General features: G+C 42.8%; 3 protein-coding genes and 3 non-coding genes across 36 annotated transcripts; 5 read left to right on the top strand and 1 right to left on the bottom strand.

Annotated features, from left to right (window-relative positions):
- LOC110538227 (mitogen-activated protein kinase kinase kinase 14) lies at positions 1–20,473 on the top strand. 25 transcript variants are annotated; one of them, XM_021624915.3, is made up of 18 exons: positions 147–273; positions 5,058–5,101; positions 5,422–5,488; positions 11,198–11,465; positions 11,566–11,647; positions 11,823–12,057; positions 12,431–12,811; positions 12,921–13,055; positions 13,176–13,305; positions 15,215–15,343; positions 16,271–16,378; positions 16,477–16,637; positions 16,801–16,951; positions 17,122–17,454; positions 17,600–17,712; positions 17,879–18,020; positions 18,201–18,301; positions 18,450–19,332. In XM_021624915.3, exons 4-18 carry the CDS (start codon positions 11,207–11,209, stop codon positions 18,612–18,614), a joined length of 2,625 nt encoding a protein of 874 aa, XP_021480590.3. In that variant the 5' UTR covers positions 147–273; positions 5,058–5,101; positions 5,422–5,488; positions 11,198–11,206; the 3' UTR covers positions 18,615–19,332. The 25 variants fall into 25 exon arrangements, 12 of the variants coding, with proteins under 12 accessions (XP_021480589.3, XP_090049423.1, XP_021480590.3 ...); XM_090193298.1 differs by having other exon boundaries at positions 16,480–16,637; XM_090193295.1 differs by having other exon boundaries at positions 11,201–11,465.
- Positions 19,770–25,297, bottom strand: LOC110538228 (apoptosis regulator BAX). 7 transcript variants are annotated; one of them, XM_021624918.3, is made up of 7 exons: positions 24,112–24,247; positions 23,308–23,378; positions 22,435–22,483; positions 21,574–21,738; positions 21,318–21,453; positions 21,041–21,145; positions 19,770–20,912 (listed from the first exon to the last, which is right to left on the bottom strand). In XM_021624918.3, the coding sequence occupies exons 1-7, from the start codon at positions 24,189–24,191 to the stop codon at positions 20,814–20,816; spliced, it is 705 nt and encodes a 234-aa protein (XP_021480593.1). In that variant the 5' UTR covers positions 24,192–24,247; the 3' UTR covers positions 19,770–20,813. The 7 variants fall into 7 exon arrangements, with proteins under 7 accessions (XP_021480593.1, XP_021480594.1, XP_090049430.1 ...); XM_021624919.3 differs by having other exon boundaries at positions 23,308–23,366; positions 24,112–24,225; XM_090193304.1 differs by having other exon boundaries at positions 23,303–23,366; positions 24,112–24,176.
- Positions 24,217–27,351, top strand: LOC110538230 (small ribosomal subunit protein uS17). Its single transcript, XM_021624921.3, has 5 exons — positions 24,217–24,489; positions 25,342–25,482; positions 26,255–26,330; positions 26,611–26,740; positions 27,137–27,351. The coding sequence occupies exons 1-5, from the start codon at positions 24,475–24,477 to the stop codon at positions 27,258–27,260; spliced, it is 486 nt and encodes a 161-aa protein (XP_021480596.1). The 5' UTR covers positions 24,217–24,474; the 3' UTR covers positions 27,261–27,351.
- On the top strand, positions 25,166–25,249 carry LOC118937916 (small nucleolar RNA SNORD35). Its single transcript, XR_005035325.1, has one exon. It is a non-coding gene; the product is annotated as a small nucleolar RNA SNORD35 (small nucleolar RNA).
- On the top strand, positions 25,618–25,699 carry LOC118937915 (small nucleolar RNA SNORD35). The gene has a single exon (XR_005035324.1). It is a non-coding gene; the product is annotated as a small nucleolar RNA SNORD35 (small nucleolar RNA).
- LOC118937918 (small nucleolar RNA SNORD35) lies at positions 26,918–27,001 on the top strand. The gene has a single exon (XR_005035327.1). It is a non-coding gene; the product is annotated as a small nucleolar RNA SNORD35 (small nucleolar RNA).
- Positions 27,352–27,487: the final 136 nt, after the last annotated feature.

Genomic DNA, 27,487 nt, shown 5'->3' on the forward strand with positions numbered 1-27,487 from the left:
GTGATTGGTGAGAAAATACATATGAGTGGAAAAAAATATCAGATTTGGGCTGCCTGTTTAAACGCAGCCTTGATGTTTACTAAAGTAATTGTACACAAGAACCACACACTTCCTACATTCAAACCTAACTTCGAAAACGATCTTGTACTTTCGATTTTCAGATCTACACCCCTCCGATGACGCAATTTTCAACGACATTTTTAGCGAACTGTGTAGATGCTGAAAACAGCCGACGCCTTTTATCAATTGTAAAAACAACAGACCTGAACAAAGGTAAGTCAATATGAACTATAAAGATATTATAATTGAATATGTCCACAAGATTAATAACTTTCTTAGAAAATGGGTTGAAGTACATTTGAAATGGCGGAGGAAAAGGAGGTGAAGTGAAGTCGCGTCAACATTTTTCTCGACCATAGCATAATGATCATTTTTATTTAACGACTTAACGTTAATTACTTAATAACTTCTTAGTTGTTACATTTAAGATAACAAATGACCCAGGTAGATGTTATGCACGAAGTTGCCACATAGGCTATTACAGTAGATATGGCCATATATTACAGTACAGTACACGGCCTGTTGACGATAGTATCTTCTGACCGGGGTGCTTTGTTAAGAGGAGCCAACGCTTGCTGCAAACATGAACACGTATCGCTTGCAGAACGTTTTTTGGAAACATAAGGAACGTGTCTTCCAGATCAGAGAGAAATAACCTTTTGTTCTCATAAAACAAAAGTTTAAATTACTACACACCTTTATTGGGTTAGTGTTCCCACACGCCCAAATATATCTCCAATATACATCACTTGTTTATGGAAGACATAGGTGGCCACCTGGGTTAATTAGCTATATAATGCGCTCCGAACACGTGTGTAAGTGTAACTGGGGAGGAAGTGTAGTTCCTCAACTGGAGGCTTGCACAGCTTGTGGATCTGTGCAAAACGCTACAGTAAGTGTATATTTTTTTTATTTGAAGGATTCTTTCTCGGTGATATGAAAGACAACGGGCAAATCAAATTGTATTTTTTCACAAACACATGGTTAGGAGATGTTAATGCGAATGTAGCGAAATGCTTGTGCTTCTAGTTCCGACCATGCAGTAATATCCAACGAGTAATCTAACCTAACAATTTCACAACAATTACCTAATACACACAAGTGTAAAAGAATTAATAAGAATGTGTTCATAAAAAAAATATATGAATCAGTGATGGAATAGAACGGCATAGGCAACATGCAGTGGATGGTATAGAGTACAGTATATACATATGAGATGAGTAATATAGGATATGTAAACATATAAAAGTGGCATTGTTTAAAGTGGCTAGTGATACATTACACCAAGATGGCAAGATGCAGTAGATGGTATAGAGTACAGTATATACATATGAGATGAGTAATGTAGGGTATGTAAACATTATATGAAGTGGCATTGTTTAAAGTGGCTAGTGATACATTTAGTACATAAATGTTTAACTTTTAACATTTTTAACATATCAACATATGTTTCAAAAACCGGTTGGAAAGTCATGATTGTTGACTTTTTTAAACTTTAAAACACAGCATCGGAATTGTATACTGAACAAAAATATAAACGCAACATGCAACAATTTCAAAGATTTTACTGAGTTACAGTTTATATAAGGAAATAGTCAATTGAAATAAATTCCTTAGGCACTAATCTATGGATTTCACATGACTGAGAATACAGATATGCATCAGTTTGTCATAAGGAGGGGTTTGGAACACAAAACCAGTCAGTGTCTGGTGTGACCACCATTTGCCTCATGCAGCACGACACATCTCCTTCTCATAGAGTTGATCAGGCTGCTGATTGTGGGCTGTGGAATGTTGTCTCACTCCTCTTCAATGGCTGTGCGAAGTTGCTGGATATTGTCCAGAACTGGAACACGCTGTCGTACACGTCGATCCAGAGCATCCCAAACATGCTCAATGGGTGACATGTCTGGTGAGTATGCAGGCCATGGAAGAACTGGGACATTTTCAGCTTCCAGGAATTGTGTACAGATCCTTGTGACATTGGGCTGTGCATTATCATGCTGAAACATGAGGTGATGGCGGCGAATGAATGGCACAACAATTGTCCTCAGGACCTCCTCACGGTATCTCTGCGCATTCAAATTGCCATACATAAAATGCAATTGTGTTCTTTGTCTGTAGTTTATGCCTGCCCATAACGCCACCATTTGTCAATCTGTTCCCAACGTTGACATCAGCAAACTACTCGCCCACACAACGCCATACACGTGGTCTGCGGTTATGAGGCTGGTTGGACATTCTTCAAAATTCTCTAAAATTATGTTGGAGGCAGCTTATGGTAGAGAAATGAACATTCAATTATCTGGCAACAGCTCTGGTTGATAGTGCTGCAGTCAGAATTGCACGCTCCCTCAAAACTTGGGTTTATCATGCTAGCAGTTTAATTTAGTCTTGTAGGCTATTTTTGGACAAGTTGCTGAATTTGATAAGCCAATTGGCCTATCAACCCTCTATCAGTTGTCTGTACAGGGTCTGCTGTCACTCTTCCAGTATGCAATATATAGGCTTTGGCAGTATACCGTATATACCAATACAGCAGAGAAATTGAGTCTCACGCTTTAACGCTCTAAGTTGTTGTTGAAATGAATCCACTATGCTGTTTACTTTCTGCATATACATACGTTATATCGCTGATTCTACTTTTATAAACACCTGCAGTCAACTTGGGCAATTCTCTAGGCAATAAAGCAGATTGCGTTCTTCATTTCACCTCTCACATTATTTTACATTATGAAGCTCACTGGTAGTCCCGTCACATGTTGCCTTTTGAGTCACTCACTGTTGTGCAGCATACACAATAGCATAGTTACAGTATTGAATTCACAACTAAATGTTTGCAGCTAGATATAACTATTAAGTTAACTGTCTAAAATGTGCTAAATGCTCTGAGGTTGTGTATTTGGATAGCTGACATAGTAGCTAGTTATCTACCAAGCTTCACTCCATTGATCTTCGTGGGTGGAGTGGGATTTTTGGAGTAGGGAAAATATTTTTGTAATATGATTTCCTTGCCGGGCCCACTCTCATTCACAAGGGGGCGATAGCAACGTTTTTTCATTTTGTGACTTTCCTTGCTAGTAGTAGCTAGCTGGCAGCCACTGAGAACTGGAGACTGCATCCAAGATGTCCAACTGTTGTTTTCAATGTAGATCTACTCATGTTCACATACGCCGATTCATGGACCATGTATACCTCGGTTGCATCCGATTTATACAGCCAACATCTCTTACGCACAGGGAGCAGCCATGACGTCATCACGTCATCCAAAAACATGGCAGACATTGGATGAATATAACATTTTAATATCTTTGGCTGTGAGTGATGGAAAAAGCCTCAACTACAATTATTTGAATAATGCAATTAATGATTTGTGGACAAAGGTGATGACTGAAGTATCTCATTAGGAATTTTCTAATCTGACTTCTCTATGTGGCCATCTATGGAAATTCTCTTTCTGGGCCAGGCATCAGTTAAACTGCAGTACAGAAGCAAAACTGGAGGAACCTTTTCGAAACCGTGTTTTAAGACTGGAATCCTGGCCCTGGGCTGCCTGGCTAGCTGGCTTTAACCTGGCTAAAAACATAACAAGCTCGCTAGCCTTTGTGAAATAATCAGATTTATTATAAAGCAAATATGCCCTGGAAAATATTCTTATACATGCCGATGTAACCTGAAACATGATCCCAGTTTGATATGCTGCTTGTATATTCACTCCCATATCAGCTACAAATAGACCATCATCATGTTGGGAGAAAAAAAGCACATGGCTAGCTAGTTGACTACAGCAGGTTCTACCATTTCATAATAATAACTAGTTATTACTGTAGTTATTACTTTTAAACTAAATACCTTTTTGGGTTGATTCTTGTTGTTTGGTTTAACTGTTTGAATAGTCGCTGAGATTATATTTGGTTATCGATGCAAAATAGGTTACTTTGATGCAAGGATAGGCATTTTACATTTTTCACATCTATTCGCGTTTTTTTTAGAGTACTGAAATGTAACACAAGGCCTACCCTGGAAAGAAATATCCACATATTTATCAATAATTTATCATAACTATTACAGATAACAAATCCTAATTGCTAAATTGCCCCATATACAGTACCAATCAAAAGTTTGGACACACCTACTCATTCCAAAGTTGTTTTATTTTCTACATTGTAGAATAATAGTGAAGATGTTAAAACTATAAAATAACACATATGGACTCATGTAGGAACCAAAAAAAGGTTAAACAAATCAAAATATATTTGAGATTCTTCAAAGTAGCCACCCTTTGCCTTGATGACAGCTTTGCACACACTTGGCATTCTCTCAACCAGCTTCATGAGTTAGTCACAAATGCACAGTTGTACAACCAGCTTCATGAGGTAGTCACAAATGCACATGTACAAATGGAACACTAGAGTCAAAGCAAATTAACATTGTCTTCAAGACAAAATAAATAAAGCAATTGAGACAAAATGTAACCGTGACCCCTGGTTAAAGAACAAGCTTTGACGTCTGTTCAAGGACTAGAGTAGCCTATATTTCCTATAGGTCAGATCAAGGAGCCAAGCGACAACACTGCCCCCACTGCGGAAGGAGTGATACAGCGTGTCTTCATTTTCAGGTAGTAAAAAAAGTAAGTAAAATGCCAGAGCCTATTGTGCCGAAAAATTATATTGCAACACCCCCCGAATCGCACGTCTGCGTAGAGCCCGTAGTAAGCGGTTAGCTTTTTGCAATCAAGCTCCTCTTGGTAACAAGATAATCCCCTCCTGGATCAAGAGGCTTGCTGTCTAATATTCATTTTTTTTGCGTGCAACAAACAGTGAGTAACATTTTTGAGTTACTTGTGTAACTGTATGACCTGGGATGTCTGTCCTCCAAATAAATTATGTAAAAGGTTTGCATGTTAGCATTTAGCTAGCATTTGCTATGGGATTGTACATATGCTTGTTAGCATTGATAACCTTCTGATTGAAAATAGCGCCCCTTGTGTGTTTTAGTGCCGGTATTACGGGATGGCACAAAGTCGGTATCATGGCACAAGGTCAGTATGGGGGGGTTATACTTGCCTAACATATGGAATTGTTGGATCATGGATCATTTGGCTATTTGATTTAAGGACCCTGTAGGTATAAATTAAATATATATTTGCAAAGTATTTGATAAAATATAGAATTTGCCCTTAGAGACGCATTCAATGACACGTTCATAAATGGCAAAACAGACAGTCAAAATGTATCCTAAGGAATAAGGTTTTGAAGTGTCTGTCCTATATCTGAGATAGAAGAAAGCTCAGATTTCTTATTTTTTAAATATATTTTTTAACACATTTAACCCATTCATTTTTTGAACTGGTAACTTTAGACGAGTCCTGTGACACTTGTGGGGGTCGTGGAACAAAACAGAGAGCAGCATCAGTGAAGATTAAAAAGTGAGTATACTGCGCCCACTGAAAAGAATAGTGGTTATACAGCATATAGCCCCCACTACACCACTGGGCTAAAGTCTTCCACTCAGTGACCAGACGCGAACCTGATGAAATGACAAAGAGAAGCAATGTCCTTCTAATGCATCAATGTCTGATGCATTATTAGCACCTGTCACGTTGTTCGAAACAATGATGGTCGGACCAAGGCGCAGCGTACGTAGAGTTCCACATATTTTAATGAATAAAGTGAAACTTAAGCAAATACAAAACAATAAAGAATAAACAAACCGTGACGACAATTCAGTGCTAACAGGCAACTAAACATAAACAATATCCCATAACCCACAGACGGGAAAAATGCTACTTAAGTATGATCCCCAATTAGAGACAATGATAACCAGCTGCCTCTAATTGGGAATTATACAAATCACCAACATAGAAAATCAAACCTAGAACCCCACATAGAAAATATAAACTAGATTTTTTTTAAAAAACCTAGTCACGCCCTGACCTACTCTACCATAGAAAATACAGGTTTTCTATGGTCAGGACGTGACAGAACCAGAGTAAATAGGTGTTGTCTTTCTGGCGTGTGAAGGATGTGTTTCTATGCACAGAGGCCTTCACCCCCTCTGATACCCAGCCTTATTCACTCATTGAGACATTCATTTTGGATTCCCATGAGTTTCTTGAGTTTCCCATGAATGAATGCCTCTTAACAGTGCTCTGTGAGGGACTGGGGGGCCCAGAAGTACTGGCAGGTATCCAGGAATGGCGGAGGCGTACTGGTGTGTTAAATTATCCAGGTCCTGCAGGAGATGGAGCCCTCGGCTGTTCTTACTCAAGCCTCTGGTATTCTGCTAATCTGAGTGGGCGGTATATGAGTCAGTGGTCATTGTGTGTCTGTGTGTATCCATCCTGAATCTTTTCAGCAGTTCCATCTGCAGCCATTCCTCTACTTGTTCCTTTCTTTGTTGTATCCTCTACAGTCTACATTCACTCCCCCAGAATCTAGCCACCATTTTTGGATCCCCTTTCCACCCCTCCTCCCGTTCTTGTCCTTTCTGCCCCCACATTCTCTCACTCCTCCACCAAGATTCCAACTGTCCCCCACCCCTCTGCTCACTGAGTATCATGCTCATGTTTTTCATGCATGTGTTTTTGATAGGGAGTCGAGAGGTCCTCAAACACAGTTACATTGTCACATTGACAGTTAGACAGGGGCCTACATTGTTATAACAAAGTTGTTACATTGCTGTAATAACACAACATAGAGAAACAAAAAACTGAATCTGCACAGTTTACCAAATACTGAGTACAGCTAGGGGAGGACTTACTTTATATATCACAATGACTGGTCCCTATGGTCAGAGTGGTTTTCTGGGCTGTGGAGTGCAGCTCTACAACCTATCATTAGCCTGTAGTTCTCATAGTTTAACCTCTTCAAGAGGTTTTTAAGAGGGCAAATGACTTGTGAGTGACCCATCAAGGCCAGAGGATGTAGGCTAATCCCAGGACAGAAAATTATCACCTTCGCTCTGTTTAATGCGATCACAAGTAAAATAAAGCAAGAGTCAAGGGTGATGATAAGTTCATATACTGTAGGCTACATGCTTTAAGCTGTCACTCACTGCTATGATTTGATACAAGAGTTGGCTGTTTGACATGTCCAAATGTGGTCCCTGAGTTTCCTTGCCCTTTAGTGACTCTGTTCTGAGTAATGTGTTGTTCCTCTCAAAAAAAAGAGGAAACCGAAAAAGGAAGTGAGGTTTTCCCCAAACATGTAATCCTCACGAGTCAATCTGATGTTGTTTTATTTATTAAAATGATTATAACAAGGGAAAACAGCAGGGGCTAAAGGTCTGGAGTTCAACACCCATAACTAAAAATTATAGATTATACAGACAGAGGGGATTTGATAGCAGCATCATTGATTTATGGGAGCACATACAGTGGGGCAAAAGTCAGCCACCAATTGTGCAAGTTCTCCCACTTAAAAAGATGAGAGAGGCCTGTAATTTTCATCATAGGTACACTTCAACTATGACAGACAAAATGAGATTTTTTTTTCTCCAGAAAATCACATTGTAGGATTTAATGAATTTATCTGCAAATTATGGTGGAAAATTAGTATTTGGTCACCTACAAACAAGCAGGATTTCTGGCTCTCACAGACCTGTAACTTCTTCTTTAAGAGGCTCCTCTGTCCTCCACTCGTTACCTGTATTAATGGCACCTGTTTGAACTTGTTATCAGTATAAAAGACACCTGTCCACAACCTCAAACAGTCACACTCCAAACTCCACTATGGCCAAGACCAAAGAGCTGTCAAAGGACACCAGAAACAAAATTGTAGACCTGCACCAGGCTGGGAAGACTTAATCTGCAATAGGTAAGCAGCTTGGTTTGAAGAAATCAACTGTGGGAGTAATTATTACGAAATGGAAGACATACAAAACAACTGATAATCTCCCTAGATCTGGGGCTCCACGCAAGATCTCACCCCGTGGGGTCAAAATGATCACAAGAACAGTGAGCAAAAATCCCAGAACCACACGGGGGGACCTAGTGAATGACCTGCAGAGAGCTGGGACCAAAGTAACAAAGCCTACCATTAGTAACACACTACGCCGCCAGGGACTCAAATCCTGCAGTGCCAGACGTGTCCCCCTGCTTAAGCCAGTACATGTCCAGGCCCGTCTGAAGTTTGCTAGAGAGCATTTGGATGATCCAGAAGAAGATTGGGAGAATGTCATATGGTCAGATGAAACCAAAGTAGAACTTTTTGGTAAAAACTCAACTCGTCGTGTTTAGAGGACAAAGAATGCTGAGTTGCATCCAAAGAACACCATACCTACTGTGACACATGGGGGTGGAAACATCATGCTTTGGGGCTGTTTTTCTGCAAAGGGTCCAGGACCACTGATCCGTGTAAAGGAAAGAATGAATGGGGCCATGTATCGTGAGATTTTGAGTGAAAACCTTCCATCAGCAAGGGCATCAAAGATGAAACGTGGCTGGGTCTTTCAGCATGACAATGATCCCAAACAAACCGCCCGGGCAACGAAGGAGAGGCTTCGTAAGAAGCATTTCAAGGTCCTGGAGTGGCCTAGCCAGTCTCCAGATCTCAACCCCATAGAAAATCTTTGGAGGGAGTTGAAAGTCCGTGTTGCCCAGCAACAGCCCCAAAACATCACTATTCTAGAGGAGATCTGCATGGAGGAATGGGCCAAAATACCAGCAACAGTGTGTGAAAACCTTGTGAAGACTTACAGAAAACGTTTGACCTCTGTCATTGCCAACAAAGGGTATATAACAAAGTATTGAGATAAACTTTTGTTATTGACCAAATACTTATTTTCCACCATAATTTGCAAATAAATTCATTCAAAATCCTACAATGTGATTTTCTGGAGAAAAAAAATCTCATTTTGTCTGTCATAGTTGAAGTGTACCTATGATGAAAATTACAGGCCTCTCTCATCTTTTTAGGTGGGAGAACTTGCACAATTGGTGGCTGACTAAATACTTTTTTGCCCCACTGTAACTTTGGCTATATGCAGAACATAACTAGGGTGTTCCTGTGGACATGATTGATGCGACTACTCTGGCCTGATGGGATCAAATGGCTTATTCATGCATCATCGTTTGCTTGATATTAGACCGTGAGTGTGTTTTAAGAGTATATCCCTGAACCCTGACCCCTTTCTGCAGCCCCAACGCAGCACAATGAGAGGCTTAAAGTGTGGCCAAAGAGTATAACATAGTCTAGTACATAACTAACACGTGGCCCCTTGCTTTGGGGAATTAGATCTTCAGGGTTTGTTGTTTTGGGTCCCAAATGAACATTTAAAGAGTTAGACAGGTTAGATTTGGACACTGTTGGGTGCACTTTTTAATAATGTGCTCTAATTTTCCCATTATTTAGGGAGAGTGAAAATGGGACAGAAAGACACTGAGCATAAGTGAGAGAAAGAGAAAGTGCAGAAAGAGCAAGACAGCCCTGCTGCTGCAGGGAAAAGAGGGAGGGGGGATGTGGGGAAGTGAGATGGATTTCCCGTAAATCACCATCAACCAATCACAGCTCCTACCCCGGTTGGCAGTAGGCCAGTGGGATCAAGCGACACCAAGCAACCGAGATACACAGCAAGATCACAGAGTGAAGTAGAGAGAGAGAGAGAGAGAGAGTCGAAAGAGACCTATATTACAGAGCGTGAGTTATCATTTGGAAGGATAGGGGTATTTACTAGCAGAATATTTGACTTTTAGTGAAAAACGGATAACCAGAAGAGACTGCAGACCTGCAATTCGGACCTGCCTCTGTTGGTAGGTCTATGTTTCCTTCCTCAGCGTCTATTTTTCTGTCCAGTTCTTTGTCAAAGGGCCTGTTCTTACTTCCGCCCCACTTGATTTCAGTTGGGGTGTGGTGCTGTGTTTTGGAGGAGGGGTACGTGTGCGGAGCTCTTGCTTTAGCAGGAAGTGATGATCAGTGAATGACGAAGCTGGTGTGCCTGATCAGAGTCTGGGTTAGACAAAGTGTGTGTGGAGGAGGGGAATGAGAGATTGACAGGAAAGTGGAGGAAAGAGTGCATGGAGTGTTTTATTTGAATGGATATACAGGTTCTAAGCGATTTCAAACAATATTTGCATATCCGGGTATAAACATTTACATAGCATTTACCCTGGCAGTCAACCTGAGCTTGGCGTGTCATAAAGGGAACAGGGCACCTGTCTAAGGGAAGATCAAAAGTGAGGGGGAAAGATAAACTCCTGTGAAGTGCTGGCACACTGATGCAACATGCAGCAACCCTAGCTCCACAGCTCTCCGCTTACAGTGCTCACTAAGCGGGCCTAGGTCCAAAGCCTCTCTGGCCTTTCTCTGCTGAATTAAACATGCTCAGATCAGAGGGGTTTTCATTTGAAATACATACTCCATGCTTGATGCACACACAGACACACACACACACACACACACATGATATTCTGTGGAACTGAGGCAGTTCTGTTCCTTGAGCATGCCATGTAGCAGTGTTTACAACACAACTACTTCCTGGTGTTAACTACACAGTTGTAACTGTCAAAACAAGGCCGTGATCGAGTTTCCTGTTTCATTCGCTCACCGCAAAACGTGAAGTTTCAGCAGAGAAGGAGTTGCGATCAAGTTTCTGTGTCAAGCATACACTTCCTCCATGTTGAGAAATGTATATGTTTCAAATCAAATTTTATTGGTCACATGCACCGAATACAACAGGTGTGGTCTTTACCGGGAAATACTTACTTATGAGCCCATTCCCAACAATGCAGAGTTAAAAAGTACAAAAAATATTTACAAGGCAGAGATAAACGATTACTAGATTGACTTGTTTCACTGCCACACAAAGCCGGACATTATTCCATTCTTAGCAGGTGCGAAGTTCAATTGACATGAGGGAGGCTCTTTCCAGAAGTTAACAAGCTATACTGGGGTTTTTGATTACCCAGTCGCTGTCCCAGCAGTCACAAGCTCTGCTCCGCTCTCTGCTAATGGACAGGTGTGAGGATCGCTTAGATCAGCAAGTTGGTTGTTGTGGAGATGTGCTTCAAATGAAGTGCTGTACACTGAGCTGTTTAAGGACGGACCGTTTTGAATAGTCCAGCCAACAGCGAAGTCAGTAAACAGGATAAAACCATGTTTTATTCTGAATTGACATCATTTTCTGTTTCCTTTTCCAGCAGGTGAGAATGGCGGTGAATCAAAGGATCTTTAACTCGACCAGACCATTCTCAGGGTCACCCCAAATAGAGCTGAAGGGGTCTTACCCAAGCCTCCCCAGCCAAGACGACAGGACGAGTGACGAGGAGGGGAAGGAGAGCGAAGGGGACTTCATGGCTTGTTTAAAACCCAGACTAATTCAAGTTCTAACGCAGGGCACAGCAGAACAAGTGGGTGAAGCAGGTCCACTGAACTATCAGAAGAACTCGTTCATAGCCCAGGCTGAATGTGAGTATACTAAGGACGGGCGATACTAGTTTTGATAGGATTAATTACAGAGAGAGAGAGAATGGCACCAAGCTAACACCTGCTGTCTGTGCTTCCCCAGGTGAAACCCAAGACTCCCAGCAGTTCAGCCCTTCCTGCTCCGAACGCTCCTATGTCGGGTCCCCCAACTGCTTAATCAACCGGTATGACCTCACGTATCCCTCCATAACACACTCCATTATCTCTCCTTCCAACTATCTCAATCTTTGGTTTTCTTCTTTAGCTACAAAGCATTAGTAAAACCACTAATGTCTTCTTACAGTTTGGGTTTTCGTGACAGTACTGCATTCACACAGGCATTGCTGTTGTCTTCCACAGGGACTCATCAGAGCACAACAATGTGGCGTGTTCCACCGCCGCCTCCAACCAGGACAAACCAGGCTCCCGGGCCCACTGCTCCCCCAGGAAGAAGCCAAGGAAGAATCAGAAGAGGAAGGAGAAGAAAGAGGAGCAGAGGGAGACAGGGAAGCAGAGACAGAGACGTAGAGTACCTTCTGGTGTCCCTGAGCAGGAGACCCAGACTGGCAGTTCTCCTCAACTGATCCAGACCCAGGTAAGATGAGCACTCTCCCTGTAACATCCTACCGTCAGACACAAAATGGATGACGTTGAACTCTAGTTGAACTTGAAGTGCCTTTCTTATGATTCATAGTCTGTAGTATGAACCGTAGACGGTCTCATATAGTGTTTGAGCTTCTATCAGCAAACATCCTAGCACAAACACTAGCCTTCCAACCGGGAGGAAGTGATTCAGAGAACTCTTGACTGTCTGACAAAGCTTCCTTTCAGGTGTCCATACTAGTCTTGAAGCCTCACCCACATAGATAGTTGTCAGTGTCAGTATCATCACCTGAAGGTGAAAGTTATTTCCTGGCAGACAGTCACCTTTAATCACCTGGTGGTTGGTTTGTCTTTCTCCCCTTTAGGAGGACGCTTCAGAGCCATTAAGTAACATCAGCACTTCCTACAGTAGCAGTATCCCGAGTTTAGAGGCGCATGACACAAGACGCCCCCCTTACCCCCTCCAGGACTGCAACAGGGGCCCCAGCCATTCCCACCCATGCTGGGGCCCCCAGGTGTTTAGCCCCTCCTGCAACCTCTCCACCTATGGGCAGGAGAGTGACTCGGACTCTCCTCTCAGCAGTGTGGGAGACTGTTCGTTAGCCCTAGCAGGGCTCAGGGGCAGTGTCAGTCAGGAGGACCGATGCTACGCAGGTCCCTTCTGCAAAGACGTGGAAAGGCATGTCTGGGAGAAGGAGGGAGAAGTCTCAGAGACTGACACCAACGAGGGCCTGATCTTCAATAAGGTAACTTTCCAGACTGCAGTAGTTGTCGATAAATGCAGTTGTTTACTTGTGGCTTTTTCTGATTCCTCCTTATTCACTCAGCCAATTGTTCCCTCTTATTTCCTATTAGAATATTCAGCCTGTGAATTATGAGTACAGGGAGGGGAAGGACTACAGCCTCTGCAAGTCTATCAACACAGGGTCATACGGGGAAGTGCACAGTGTGCAAGACAACAGAACACACTTCAGATTTTGCGCTAAAAAGGTACAACAGCACTTACACTCTCTGTGTACACTCTCTGTGTACATTATCTGTGTACATTATCTGTGTGTTATCTCTCACTATTGATAACTATTGAACTCTCGTCCCTCTCCTTCCTCCCAGATTCTCCTGAAGAGTTTTAGTAGTGAGGAAGTGGGTACGTGGAGTGCCCTGAAGTCTCCTCGCGTGGTGGAACTCTTCGGAGTGATCAGAGAGGGGCCCTACGTCGTCCTCTTCATGGACCTCAAAGCTGGTGAGCTATACACTATACTGTACCTCGATCTCAGGCAGTGACCTGGATGCTAGTTATGCGCGGGCAAGCTTTTTGTTCACCTGCACCCACCCACAATTGCTAATAACCCATCCGCAACCGCCAGACTATATGTGATAAAGTGACAATCTGAGGCCCGACCCTAACCCGCTAACATAGAAAAATGCTGTAGGCTATAGTCAAAAGACAGTGGAATTATTTTTTGACAGGGGGGTGCAGATTTTCTCCTGATTTTAGATTCTGCTAGTTTCTGCTTATAATTTCTAACATTTTGGTAGACTATTTGTTAGTCAACTTGTCTATAATTAAATAGATGCAGCTTTTCTTCTGTAATTTTATGTTGCCCTCAAAGACTATATTAACCCCTGCTCACCAGATTGTCATGAATCAATAGAATGAATGCTTTAATCTAGTTGACATCGGTAGAGTTTTTCTCTGTCATCTTCTTTCATGGAGCAAAGACGTTTAGGGACCAAAAAATAATTAAAGGGGGAATATTTTATGTGGTTGAAATTCTATCAGCTTTTATGATGCTGATAAAATAGATAGCATCTGTAGAGGTACTAACTGAGCATTTGCATTCTCTCAAGATGCTGATAGAAAGAAATCACATTTCTCCACTCTTGTTCCTGAGTCAGAATTTTGCCTACATTTGGTGAATCATGTTACTGCAAGAAATCCTTAATTTTGCAGGAGTTAATATTAAGGCTATGTGAGGTTATAGACCTACAGTCAGTGTCCAGATTTCAGTTTCCATGTAACCCATCTGAACAGTAGGCTACAGTTCCATTGAACTTCCCTATTTGAAGTCCCTGTCTTGTGACTGTTGAATTTGTATAGTGCCTCACAATCATCACACATTTCCCACTTCACCAAATATTTTCCCAACATTACTTTTCTGGCCGTCCTTTCCCTTTATATTCAACATTTCAAAGCTTTTCTCTTGTTGAATTAAACTCATTTTTGCCTCCGTGGATTGACGTAACCTTAAAATTATTATTATTATTTTTTACAAATTACCCTTTTTTTCTCCCCTATTTCGTGGTATCCAATTGGTAGTTACAGTCTTGTCTCATTGCTACAACTCACGTACGGACTTGGGAGAGGCGAAGGTCGAGAGCCGTGCGTCCTCGGAAACACAACCCAACCAAGCCGCACTGCTTCTTGACACAATGCCCACAATACCCAATCCTGGAAGCCAGCCGCACCAATGTGTCAGAGGAAACACCGTACACCTGGCGACAGTGTGCACTGCGCCCGGCCCGCCACAGGAGTCGCTAGTGTGCGATGGGACAAGGACATCCCTGCCAGCCAAGCCCTCCCCTAACCCAGACGACCTTGGGCCAATTGTGCTTCACCCCATGGGTCTCCCGGTCGCGGCCGGCTCCTACAGAGCCTGGACTAGAACTCAGAATCTCTAGTGACACAGCTAGCACTACGATGCAGTGTCTTAGACCGCTGCACCACTTGGGAGGCCGACGTAAACTTTTTTTTGCCCGTTCCCAAAAGCATGTGGTTATTGGCATGTAGGCTATTTGGCGCTAGTACAGTTAGACCCCTAGGTTTATGCACTAATGCCAGGTAGCCTAAAATAATTAAAGAACATCCTCAGTGTAGCCTATAGATATAAATTGCACAGGAATGACACATTTCTGGATTTTTAAAGGTATTGTTTTCCATTTATTCAACCCGCCAGCCACCCACCCGCCCTTCATCCACACAATATTTAATGACCCTAAACGCGTCCGGTTTATGAGTCAACCAGGGCATCACTACTAGACGCCTCTGTTAGAGTTTCTCGAAGAATGCCTCAGATCACCACAATGATTTTGAGGTGATTTTTCATCACCCACTGACCCCTCCTGTCCTCTTCTCTATTATCTGCTTCTAGGCTCTGTGGGTCAGCTAATTAAAGAGAGGGGTCGGCTACCTGAGGACCTGGCCCTACACTACCACTGTCAGGTCCTTGAGGCGCTGGAACACCTGCTGAAGAGACGAGTGCTGCATCTGGACATAAAGGGTAGGCCGAGACATGAGATAATGAAAAATGACTGACTTATGAACAAAAATACACCAGAAGGTCCATAAAACACACAGTAACTAAATGTCTGGGCATGTAGACTGACTCTGGTGATGACACTAGGCATTTTCAAACTAGGTTTGATTACAGTGTTTGATTACGGTGTTTGATTGCGATGTTTGATTGCGGTGTTTGATTACAGTGTTTGATTATGGCAGCTATTAAAACAGTAATTAAAAGACTTGTGTCTTGACAGTTGACACATGTAAAGAGGAATAGAAGAAGCAGACGTTCAGGTTATTCATATTTTATTTAATATGTTGCCTTGGTGAGAGTAAGTTCTTTCTCGGCTGTTTTTGCAGTTGTTATGTGGAACACAAGAGTCGCAGATCGTGTCTTGATCTCCAGCACCTGTGTTGTGAAACCAGAGCACCACAGGCTGAGAACGCGCCAAGCCGGGAATTTCCCACAGCGTGACTCACCGCTGCTCTTTAGAGGGCGCAAGCGCTCGCCAGCCAGAGAGAGGGAGAGACAGAACTCGAGGAAGAGAGAGAGCGACAGAGCAAAGGATAGACAGTCGGAACCACATGGCTCAGTGCTCAGATGCCACCTGGTGTCAGATAAGCTACACCACAGTCACAGATACAACAGGGAGGTTTTGCCAAATCACCTGCTGCCTGTCTATTATGCTATAAGCCCCAGATTCATTCCTTCCCCAACAGCTGTTTCTTAATAGCCAACATGACTTGGATTTGACTCTCTTTTCCCCCTGGTTACCAGAACCTTGCCCCGTCTGCATAGCTACAGCGCTGCTAAATATGGCCGTCTCATCCCAGGATTATAGAACAACAATAACCAAATCCAGTATATAGCCATAGATTAACATGCCTTCCTGTGTGTGTGCGTGTGTGTGTGTGTGTGTTGCAGCGGACAATGTGTTGCTGTCAGAGGATGGGAGGGACACTTTTCTGTGTGACTTTGGACACTCGGAGAGAATGGACATTGGTGGACAGAGCCTAAGTGCAACCCAAGGAGGTAGCAAAATATGAACTCAAGACCCCACTAGACAAAAAAATAAAGTGTTTGACCTGGTTGTCATGTCTGAATGTATACTCTGTGTATGTGCGTGGAAGCAGATCTGAAGGGGACAGAGACACACATGGCCCCAGAGATTGTGAAAGGGGAAACCCGCGGAGCCAAAGCAGACGTGTGGAGCAGCTGCTGCATGTTACTGCACATGCTCAATGGCTGCCAGCCCTGGACACGATACTACTCCCGCCCACTGTACTTCAAGGTATCCTTCAACACAACAACACCCTGTCTTCATACTTGAGAATGTGACAAGTATGTTTAACTTTTGATGTTTAAAAAAAAAGAAAATCGGAGCCAATATTAGGCCTCCAATTGGATTGATTCTTCATGTCGTGGATTCATTGTTCGTGTGGCTATGGTTACAGATAGCCAATGAACCACCGCCTCTGAGGGAGATCCCGCCCGATTGCAGTCCCTTCACTGCTGATGTCATAAAGGTGGGACTACAGAAGGAGCCAACCAAGAGGGCCTCTGCCTCAGAGCTCAAGGGAAGAGCAGCCAGAGCTCTGAGAGAAGGTGAGGGTGTAGCACCGCCACTGTTTTTAGATCAGTGCTTAGATGTTAAAAACTGTGGCTGTTAACCATGTTCATTTGAATACTGGCTAACAAACCTACTGCCTTTAGATCAGTCCTTAGATGTTATAACTTTGTTATAACTGACTAACAACCCTACTGTGTGTCTTTAGTGGGAGGACTCATAAGCCCCATCAGAGGGTCCTATAAGGAGCCCCTACAGATAGATGACAGCCCCGGCCAGTCTAGCCAGCCCTGGCCTCCCTTCAGCAGAGACACCTGCTCTGAGGAGAACCATAAGCTATTGCTGGAATCCATGAACCCAGGGAGCAGGGAGCTGAACAATGATGAGGAGGAGGAAGGCAGTGAGGCAGACACAGAGGAGACAACCTCACCTCCAGACTCACCTCGCTCTCTACTGACACAACTCCATGAATGGCAAAATCCCAAGATGGCCGACGTCACCTCCAACGTGTCTGAGCTTGAACTGCGCAAACTGGAGAGAGGTAAGGATTGTTGCAACATTCTGATTGTTTGCTGTCTGTCAGTCTGTGTATCTCAGTTTACTTTACTTGATGTATATCCCTGTGTGTCTATATCAACTCAAGTTAACTTCTCTGTTCTTACCGCTCCTCTTCTGTTCGTCTGCAGAGTTCTACCTGACCAGTCTGTCTCAGCTGCACTCAGCAGAAACCCAGGAGCAACTACTGTCCTGCCTGAGCAGCAGTGACTGTTACTCCAACAGGGACTTATGGGACAGAAAGGTAACCCACCATACAAACCTGCCATACCTGACATGTTAGATAATATGAACAGCTGTAGGGTGTGTAATGTGTTTCTGTGGGTTGATATCTGGATCTCTCGGTCACATTATCAACCCATTCACGGTTCTCCCTCTATTTTCCCTGTCTCCCTCCTCCCTGACTACAGGACTCTGGCCGTTGGTCCATCAGCCCAGGTGATGACCTCAGCTCTGGCGTGTTCTCCTACAACAGCCAACCGGACGGACAGATTCTCAGTATGGACTGGCTGGTTCACCAAAGCCACTTGTCTCCACCCCGATGCTTTGAGGGTGAGTGACATCGTTAGCTGACCCTGGAAGGTGCTACAGCTCAGGATATTTAGATAAGAGGATCATGTCATATTGTTTCCCACTGGATAGGATCTCATTCCCATAGAGATATCACTCATGCTGAGAAAGCATGTGCAGTGCACTCATGTTGGCTGTTTCTCTGCACTGTGATTGGCTCAGGAGTGGACGTCTGCATCACGGACGTAAATGGGCAAAGCATCCGGATCCGAGAGAAACGTAGGGTGAAGGTGGGCCACATTGCCACGGGGATCAGCGACCAGGTGAGTGAGGACTCATGGTAGACCCCTGACAACAAGTCATGCACAATCATATTTTCATGTTTATGCTCTTGTCCTTTTCACAGGCGACTACACAGTCCTTCATTACACCACAATAAGTCTTACACCTGTGTGTCTCTCTCCCCCCTAGATCTCTGAGAGGGTGTTCACCATGGAGACTCAGGAGCGGGAGCCAGTGGCCCATGATGAGGAGGTGCAGGACTCTGGCCTCCTGCTCCGCTGTGTCCCTGCTCCTGACTACAGCCAGGCCTGGAGATGGAGGGTCAAGGAGGGGGTGCTGGAGACTCGTGACTGAGCCATCAACTCCCCCCATTCATCAGTAGCAGTCTCATCAAGCATCAGGACTGTAGACTCACTCCTGTACGCCTGTCTCAGTCTATCCTGCTTTTTATCAAACTGTGTGTTATGCATAATCTTCTTAAGGATCGTACCCTTTCTTTCAATTTTTGCCTAAAATGACAACCCATATCTAACTGCCTGTTGCTCAGGACCTGTAGCAAAGATATGCATATTCTTGATACCATTTGAAAGGAAACACTTTGAAGTTTGTGGACATGTCAAATTAATGTAGGAGAATATTAACGACAGAATTTCAACCTTTAGAACCCAGTTCCTACATTTGAATATAAAAATAGATTTTATCAAACAAAACATTTTTATCTCTGGGACCCTCAGGATGACAATTCAGAGCAATATTACTGAATGTAAGTACATTATTTACCTTCAGGGGTGAATGTATCAAACCAAGTGGTGTGATAAGTTTGTTGTTGTGCACTCAAACAATAAATGGTATTTTTTCACTGTAATAGCTGCTGTAAATTGGACAGTGCAGTTAGATTAACAAGAATTTAAGCTTTCTACACATGTAAGACATGTATGTCCTGGAAATGTTACTTACGTCATTCTAGTCACAGCAACAATCGTCCCGGTATAGGGACACCGATCCCATAAAGGGACAAATGTCATGGGTTTCTAATAAATGGATATCCCTGTAAATTACAGGAGCACAGACACACGTGGTCTTTGTGTTCTCTTTAGAGACAATGGTTAATGTAAATAAGCTACAACTGCCTTTTCTCAAAGTACGGTATGAAAAGTCCAACAGTGCTGTAGACCTAGCAAAATTTTATACAGCTGTCCAAATATGACAGCCCTTTTCTGTACTTAGCTAGAGCACACACAACAACAGCACTGAGCCAATAAGATGTTAACATCTCAACCCTGTGTACCTTACAGTAACATGGCATCATGTCATGAAATCAAAGCTCTACTCTGGAGAATTTCATATCCATTTGTTGATCAATAGGAAAGATTCAATCCAACTACTGCATTACTATTAGACACTCTTATGCTTCCAGTTAAGAATTTGTGTATAAGCAGGCAATAGTTTTAAAATCCTATTTTTCACACCCCACAATCTTTCCCCAAATATGTCACAGCTTAAGAAGGATCACAATCCATAAAATGTTTTTATTTTAGGTTCATATTACTAAAACAAACTGTCACTGCAAAAAGATAATTTCAGGGGACAAGAGTTTTACAAAAGATTTATAGAAAAAGTGAAAAATTTGAACAATATCAAAGCAATTTATTGTAGAAATTAAAAAAAGGACAAAGGCACTGACAACTTAAAAGAAATAAGAAAAAGTTCCCTTATTTGTTAACACATTAACAAGGTGTATAAAAAGAGCATTTGATTGTGAAGGATTATGGTATAGTCTACTTTTAAATAGCCCACCATAGAATACAGTACTTTGAACACTATGCTGAGAGAGAGAGGTAAACATCTGTGAGAGGAGGACAGTGCAGTGTGTGTGTGCAGTAGAATTGCGTGCGCACACACACGCGCGTACCTGGAACATCTGTTGATCCTATGATCACACATAGATGCTCACAGACACACACCCCAAAATGCATACTCTAGCAAAGAGATACAATGAAGATGGCTGGAGAGAATGATCAGATAGGAAAAATTAGAGACTCAATGGGAGAATTCCAACAGAAATAAAGCACTGCAGGAAAGCATAGGAGGTTCTCATGGCTAACCTGAGGGGGGTGATTTAATGTCATCAGTTCATGTCATAAGACTTAAGCAACAAAATGTCATGCAGCGACTTGTTTGTTTGTAAGAAATAAAAAATAAATTAATTCAAAGATGTGCCCTGGCCGAGTCTCTATACATCTCTTTCCATCTTTCTCTCCTGTATGTGCGGTCAAGAGCCGCTCACATTTTCAGCGGTGTAGGGAACAGAGGTAAGAAGAACTTTGAATCTGACTTGATCCTTTGCCATGGATGGAGGGCAGGAAAGAGGAGTGGTTGATCAGGTCCAAACGTAGCTGTTTTTCCATTCCCAACTCTAGTTTTCCTCACCTTTCCTTCCCCAGAAACACTTCCCATTTACCCTCACATCAGGTCTGTCTCTACTACCTAGTTCTCCTCCCAGTCTTATGTCCCTCCCTCTTTGTCCTTTCTTCTCTCAGGCTCTCCTCCCCCTCACATCCTGCGGATGACCAGCACAGTGGTAAGAACTCCAGCGAGGAACACCCCCACGGTCTGCCAGGTGGGAGTGCCAAAGTAGGAACGGATTCCCTCCTAAGAATTGGGAAGAGACCATTGTCTTCAACCATCACTACAACTACAAATTCAAAAACACATTTATAAAAAAACATGTATGAAACCTGTAAATCAATTTGGGGAAAGCACATCTACTGATTCCTTACCCAGCCACCCTGCTCCCTAATCCAGTTGATCACATGATCTCGCAGGTAGTCTGTGGCCCAGGTGATAATGGTTCTGATGATGTCGGGGACCTTGGTCAACAGAGCCTGAGGAGAGAATTATAAAATGCAGTACCATTCCAAGCGTTGCAGTTTTCAAAACAGTGAATCTATTCCGACTGAGATGAGCCCCGTTTCCTTTGTCTAACAGAGGACAAGCGAGCAAGAGATTGATTGAGAGAGGAGAGCTAAATAAAACACAACCACTGACAACCCTCACCTTGATGACCAGCCGACAGGCAAAGTAGAAGAGTGCCACCACCCTGCCCCAGTTGAACTTCCCATCAGAGAAGATCTCACAGGCCACTCTCATAAAAACCTCCTGGCTGGGCTGGAGTGCAGTATCATTTATCATACTGAATGGAAAAACAAGAGAGATGCTCTGAGTATTGCACAAACTCCAGAGGTCAATTCAAAGTGAATATCGATTCAAGCAAAGAGCTGGAGTCCCTTTCTAAGTCCTTGGTTTAAGATACCTTTGGAGTTGTGTATTGCCATCCAGCTCATCTCCAATCTGCTGCAGGCACTGGGCCAGTTTCTTGTGGTTGGGGTCACACAGCTCACTCCCGCCCAACTGGGTCTGTAACACTGACAACTGAGTACTGCTGTCAGCATGGCGACGAACCCGCTCGTAGATGAAACTGCGAAGAGAGGGTCACCGGTAAACAACCAGCTAGTATATGTGATCCTTGTCTGATTAATCAGGGTGTAACAAAATTAATTGGTATATACAGCCTGAAACATTGGAGTGCAAAATCTCATAAAATGTTCAGCCAGAATGCTGAATTTTTTTAATATTTAAAAAAAAAAACTTACTCTACAGGTTGTCTGTGCAGTTTGTCCTTCAGACGCTCTAAATTTGAGACAAATATCCACAGGAAAGTATTGTTTACCAGGCTTTTTAGAGTGCTGGTAGGTCAGATGAATGCGAGCAACGTCTGATCTGTGGTTCGCTGACGCTTGGCTATTGTTTACATATTGTGCATGTGTTTACGTCCCATTCGTCAGAAGATTGAAAATACACAACAAAAATACAAGCCAACAGAACCATATACCTACCGGCTCAGTAAAAAGCCTGGTAAACAGGCTTTTTAATGAGGATATTTTGTCTCAAATTTCAAGTGGCTGAAGGACAAACCGCACAGACAACCTGTAGTGTAAAGTTCAAATGTAATGTTATTCAACATTCTGGCTTGTAAAGGAACATTTATGATTTGGACTCCAATGTTTCAGGCTATATGTACCAATTAAATAGTGTATTACAGCCTGATTAAATCAGAGAAATGTGAATAAAGAATAAAGATCAAATTCAGGAGTAAACAAGAAGGTATACTCACTCTGTCAGTAATCTTTTTCCCAGTTCTAGTACCTGATCAGTTCCATTACCTGAGAACACAAAGCAACACTGTAGTGAGAGTACTACCAGAACATAAACCAACAGCAGGTAGAGGCAATTTAAGACCATGCCTATGTCTAGGTAGTCTGGCTAACACTGAACTCTTGAAGTCCTCCTGACTGAGTCACGTAGGTAGCGTCAGCCAGGCTAATGTATGGGTGTCTGTCATATCGAAACTGGGGAGTCATAAATATATTATGTAATGGTCTAAACATGATTGAAATGTGACGCAAAAATATATTTTTGAACAAGTAGGTACTGAAGTATGCAGGTCTCATGACCAGTTCAGTGTGACATGAATTAACGTTAAAGTTAAAACACCAGCTGACTCATTTTCAGAAGTAGACTTCTCAGCTGACATTAGTAACAGTTGGGCTGGCCCAAGATGTACTACAGATAGGTTAGTTGCCAATGATGTTTCTGGAATTACAACCATTAAGAATGAAGTACAACGACTCATTGGACTGCCACACCTGCCCCTACCAGCCCTACAGGAGGGCAGCTCCCAATCAGCCCAGTCCAAGCTCTTCTGTGCCCTAGCACCCCAATGGTGGAACCAGCTTCCCCCTGCCCATCTTCCCAAAAACATCTGAAACACTACCCCTTCAAAGAGTATCTTAAATACCCCCCCCCCCCCCCCCCGCCCACTAACATGCATATTAAACACAGCTAGCTAGCACCCACATACTAGTCTGACGAATCAGTCTGTAATACACTATTAATTGGTATAAACAGCTTGAAACAAATGCCTGCAAAATCTTGTCAATGTTCCTTGCCAGAATGTTGAATAAAATTACATTTAAACTTACTATACCGATTGTCTGTGTGGTTTGTCCTTCATCTTCATTGAGACAAAATATCCCCAGGAAAGTACTGTTAAAAAGACTTTTTAGAGAGCCGGTAGGTATATGGTTCAGTACCAAGGTAAAGGTTGTTTTATATAGGATATTCGCTTCTCTCGCCAATAGCTATTTGAACCAAGCATGCCATGACAATGAAAATATATTCTAAATCAGGGAAGGATGGAGAACAATCCATAGGTTTTTTTTGTGTGAATTTCTCATTTTCTTATCAGATTTCAATCTTCAAAAAGATCTAAGATTAACACACAAAAGGTGTCGATTGTTCTCCATCCTCTGATTCAGAAATAAACGTCACAATACTCCATGTCATGGCATGCTTGGTTCAATAGCTATTGACGAGTGAAAACCGAATATCCAATACAAAACAGAATGTTTGGGGTGTTTATGTATATACCAATTAACTGTTTATTACAGACTAGCACATAACGTTACAGGCTTACAGGCTAGCTTGGTGAGAAAAGAAAACAAGTTAACTATAATGTAGCTTTCCCAGATAGATAGATAGATAGATAGATAGATAGATAACTACCTAGTTATGTGTATGGGCATGTTTCAGAGATGGGATGGCTGGGTGTTATGTTAGCTAGTTAACCAGCTGGCTAGCTCGACGCGGCTGGGTCCAACCGGTAACAAACCTCAATTATTTAACAAGTTAACTAAACTGTGACAAATACTTTAAGTTCCGGCTCACGATAATTCCGATATCAGTGCCACAGTTCCGTATCGATTGTATTTAACATAGTTATGTCACTTACCTGAATCGCCTCCTCCCGACGGCGTAGCCATCTTGTAAAGTTACTAATATTACTTTGAGTCTGCTTCCGCCTGCAGTCATGTGACATATGTTTACAGTAACAGAGGAGTGGCTTCGTGTTGCTCGTTCATGAATGCCAGCTTGTAAAGAACGCAACGCAGAGGGCCGATAACATTTACGAGTAGTCAATTTACAAAACACTAAGAGTATAGCAAGTTTAATCAGCAATGAATACAAATATTTTGACAAATGTAATCCAAGGTTCCGCTTCTGCCTTGCCCTTTATTAAACGTCATATCCTGATCTTCCTGACTTCTGTCCGTTGCGCGCATGCTTAGTTCTCTTTACGACTCGGCTGGCAAAGATGGCGGATGCACAAGTACGTTCCGCAAAACAACGTGGCGAAATGAATGTGCTTCTTTTTAACAAAAAAATAACTAGCATGGCATCGTAGCGTACAATAAATAGCTTTGGTTAAGCGAAGAGCATGCGATTGAAGTATTTCACTGTAGTTTGGTCCCGCAGTTGTTTCGACTATCGCGTTCCGAGGCCCTGTGCTGTGGAGCGCATTGTCGGAGATCCAGCTAGGTCGTTTGCTAACTAGGCCTTTACAACATTGTGCGTATGCTTAATCTGTAGTTGATAATCGAAGTTTACTGATTTATGGCAGAGTTGATAGCTAAAACATGTCATTGCTAGATAAATGTATGCGCGAGAAGCTCAGTCTTAACGTACTGAAAAAGCTATAGCCGTCAGGTTAGTTTTTACGCTAATTTGGCTGGTTTACTAGCCAGATCACTCTTTCGTTGGCCAAACTCAGCGGTCTACTTTCTCAATTTGTATATTCCAAATGTTATGGCTATTGTTTTAGTTACCTAGTTAATTTGCTCTGCTTTTGAGTGCAGCCAGCTCAAACTTTTCTGAACTTTCATAATGGCCAGCTTCATAGTGTAAAGCTGGCTAGTGCACCCTTTCTGATCTGCTTCTCTGTTAAATTAACTTACAATATTTTGTAAACATTAATGCACAGGAGTCACGTCTCTTTTTTTTTTACCTGCAAATGATGTTTTTCTCACGATGGTCTTCCTAGCCTGTGAGGCTCTGACGACACTGCCTAACGGCAACACTGATGCAGTATAGCTTGATGGGTCTTTTCAGATCCACGATGCAGCAAAGGGTTAGTCTCTGCATAGATTATTTTTTGACTTGGGGTTATGTCTTTTCCCCACAGACCGAGAGGGCTTATCAGAAGCAGCCAACCATCTTCCAGAACAAGAAGCGTGTTCTGGTTGGTGAAGGTGGCAAGGAGGCCAAGGAGAAGCTCCCACGCTACCACAAGAGCGTTGGTCTAGGCTTCAAAACCCCAAGAGAGGTGATGTACCCAACGACCTAAACTATCGTAAAACTACAGTTGTGCTCCTTATGGGCAGTATGATTTAATTGTTTTTTTGAGTACAGCCTTGTCTGAGGTGTCAATTAGCTTGTATGGTTAACTGCTCTTTAAAGCTGCAAATGATGTTTTTCTCACGATGGTCTTCCAAGCCTGAGGCTCTGACGACACTGCCAAATGGCAACACTGATGCAGTTATAGGAGTGCTTTGGCCATCTATACTGAACAAAACATAGATGTACGGTTATGCTCCAACGTTTCATGAGTAGAAATAAAAGGCCCCAGAAATGTTCCGTATGCACAAAAATATATTTTTTTCTAAAATGTTTGTTTACATCCCTGTTAGTGAAGATATCTCCTTTGGCAATATGATCCATCCACCTGTGGCATATCAAGAAGCTGCTCAAACACTATGATCATTACACAGGAGCACCATGTACATGGCACAATAAAAGGCCCCTCTAAAATGTTCAGTTTTGCCACATGTCTCAAGTTGAGGGAGTGTGCAATTGGCATGCTGACTGCAGGAATGTTCCCCAGAGCTTTTGCCCTAAAATTGATGACAACTCATGAAACAGGAATATTTCTGTCTAAAGCCCAGTGGGTGGGTCTATGGCCGCTCCCCTGCCCATTCATGTGAAAGCCAAAGATTATGCCCCAATTAATTAAAATGTCTGATTTCATTATGAACTGTAACTTGGGTAATTGTATGTTGGGTTTGTTTTAGAGAACCTAACCTTTTTCCCCCCAACAGGCTATCGATGGTACTTACATTGACAAGAAATGCCCCTTCACTGGGAATGTCTCCATCCGTGGTCGTATCCTCTCCGGTTAGTCTTTAAATTTCCTTGCTGTTCATTGTTTTTGGTTTGGATGTAAAACAGTCATCTTTGGCATTTAGAGCCCTATATGACCACATTCTCACTGAACTACAAATAGTTTTCTCATGATGGTCTTCCAAGCCTTCTGGATATGACAAAGCCTTATGGCATTACTGATGCAATGACCCTAAAACCATGCTCACCCTATTCAATGGTCTACTCCTATCCCTAGATCAGTGCTTAGATGTAGTCTAAGATTGACCACATTGACCTGATTCTGCCTTTTCAGGCGTGGTGACCAAGATGAAGATGCAGAGGACCATCGTCATCAGACGTGACTACCTGCATTACATCCGCAAATACAACCGCTTTGAGAAGAGGCACAAGAACATGTCTGTCCATCTCTCACCTGCCTTCAGGTAAGAGGATTTCTGTCGAGTCTTTTCAACCTCTCTTCTTTGCATGTCTTTTTCTTGCCAGGCTGTATCCAATAATTGGCTGATCGTGCCTAGCTAGTGCCTTTCCTACTGCAAGGGTGGCTGTAACTCACTGTTGCACTACAGTTGAAGTTCTATGAAATCAGATTTGATGTTGGCTGCAAATGATGTTTTTCTCACGATGGTCTTCCAAGCCCATGTGGCGCTGACGACACTGCCTAATGGCTACACTGATGCAGTTTGGCCTACCTATCACATGAGACGGCAGTGGTTTCCATGTTTCTCAATTCCCCTTGCATTATCTTGCTGTTATTCCTAGAAAGCAGTGCCATGGTCGCTTTCGGATTATGCTCCAGTAATTCCCTCTTTTCCCTGCAGAGACGTCTCCGTCGGAGACATTGTTACCGTCGGAGAGTGCCGACCCCTCAGCAAGACAGTCAGGTTCAACGTCCTCAAGGTCACAAAGGCTGCTGGAGCCAAGAAGCAGTTCCAGAAGTTCTAATCTAGGATGTGCAGGAGATGAGACCAATTGGCAGGAAGGCTTTCTAGGCTGACCTGCTCTGAAGTATCTGAAATAAAGAAAATGTTCTGTATCTTGGTCTTCTGGCTTGTCTTTTGTTAAATCATTACGTTTGTACAGTTCAATGGGAAGCCTTTGCCAATTAACTGAAAAGGAGTGCTTTGTTTTGCGTAATAACTGAGTCTGACTTATTGTGTGTTCTGCCGGAC

This window comes from Oncorhynchus mykiss, chromosome 12, assembly GCF_057628025.1.
Source record: "Oncorhynchus mykiss isolate SJ-2025 chromosome 12, ASM5762802v1, whole genome shotgun sequence".
NCBI lineage: Eukaryota > Metazoa > Chordata > Actinopteri > Salmoniformes > Salmonidae > Oncorhynchus > Oncorhynchus mykiss.

What these genes read in the sequence shown, in the direction of transcription:
- LOC110538227 (XM_021624914.3), top strand. Translation starts at nt 11,207, where the DNA reads ATGGCGGTGAATCAAAGGATCTTTAACTCGACCAGACCATTCTCAGGG. An exon ending in AGCCAGAGCTCTGAGAGAAG is followed by an intron (nt 16,952 to 17,121) that starts GTGAGGGTGTAG and finishes GTGTGTCTTTAG; the next exon opens with TGGGAGGACTCATAAGCCCC. An exon ending in ACTGCGCAAACTGGAGAGAG is followed by an intron (nt 17,455 to 17,599) that starts GTAAGGATTGTT and finishes GTTCGTCTGCAG; the next exon opens with AGTTCTACCTGACCAGTCTG.
- LOC110538230 (XM_021624921.3), top strand. An exon ending in GCTTCAAAACCCCAAGAGAG is followed by an intron (nt 25,483 to 26,254) that starts GTGATGTACCCA and finishes TCCCCCCAACAG; the next exon opens with GCTATCGATGGTACTTACAT. An exon ending in CCGTGGTCGTATCCTCTCCG is followed by an intron (nt 26,331 to 26,610) that starts GTTAGTCTTTAA and finishes CTGCCTTTTCAG; the next exon opens with GCGTGGTGACCAAGATGAAG.
- LOC110538228 (XM_021624918.3), bottom strand. Translation starts at nt 24,191, where the DNA reads ATGACTGCAGGCGGAAGCAGACTCAAAGTAATATTAGTAACTTTACAA. An exon ending in CCTGTCGGCTGGTCATCAAG is followed by an intron (nt 21,146 to 21,317) that starts GTGAGGGTTGTC and finishes TTCTCTCCTCAG; the next exon opens with GCTCTGTTGACCAAGGTCCC. An exon ending in TTAGGGAGCAGGGTGGCTGG is followed by an intron (nt 20,913 to 21,040) that starts GTAAGGAATCAG and finishes CCCAATTCTTAG; the next exon opens with GAGGGAATCCGTTCCTACTT.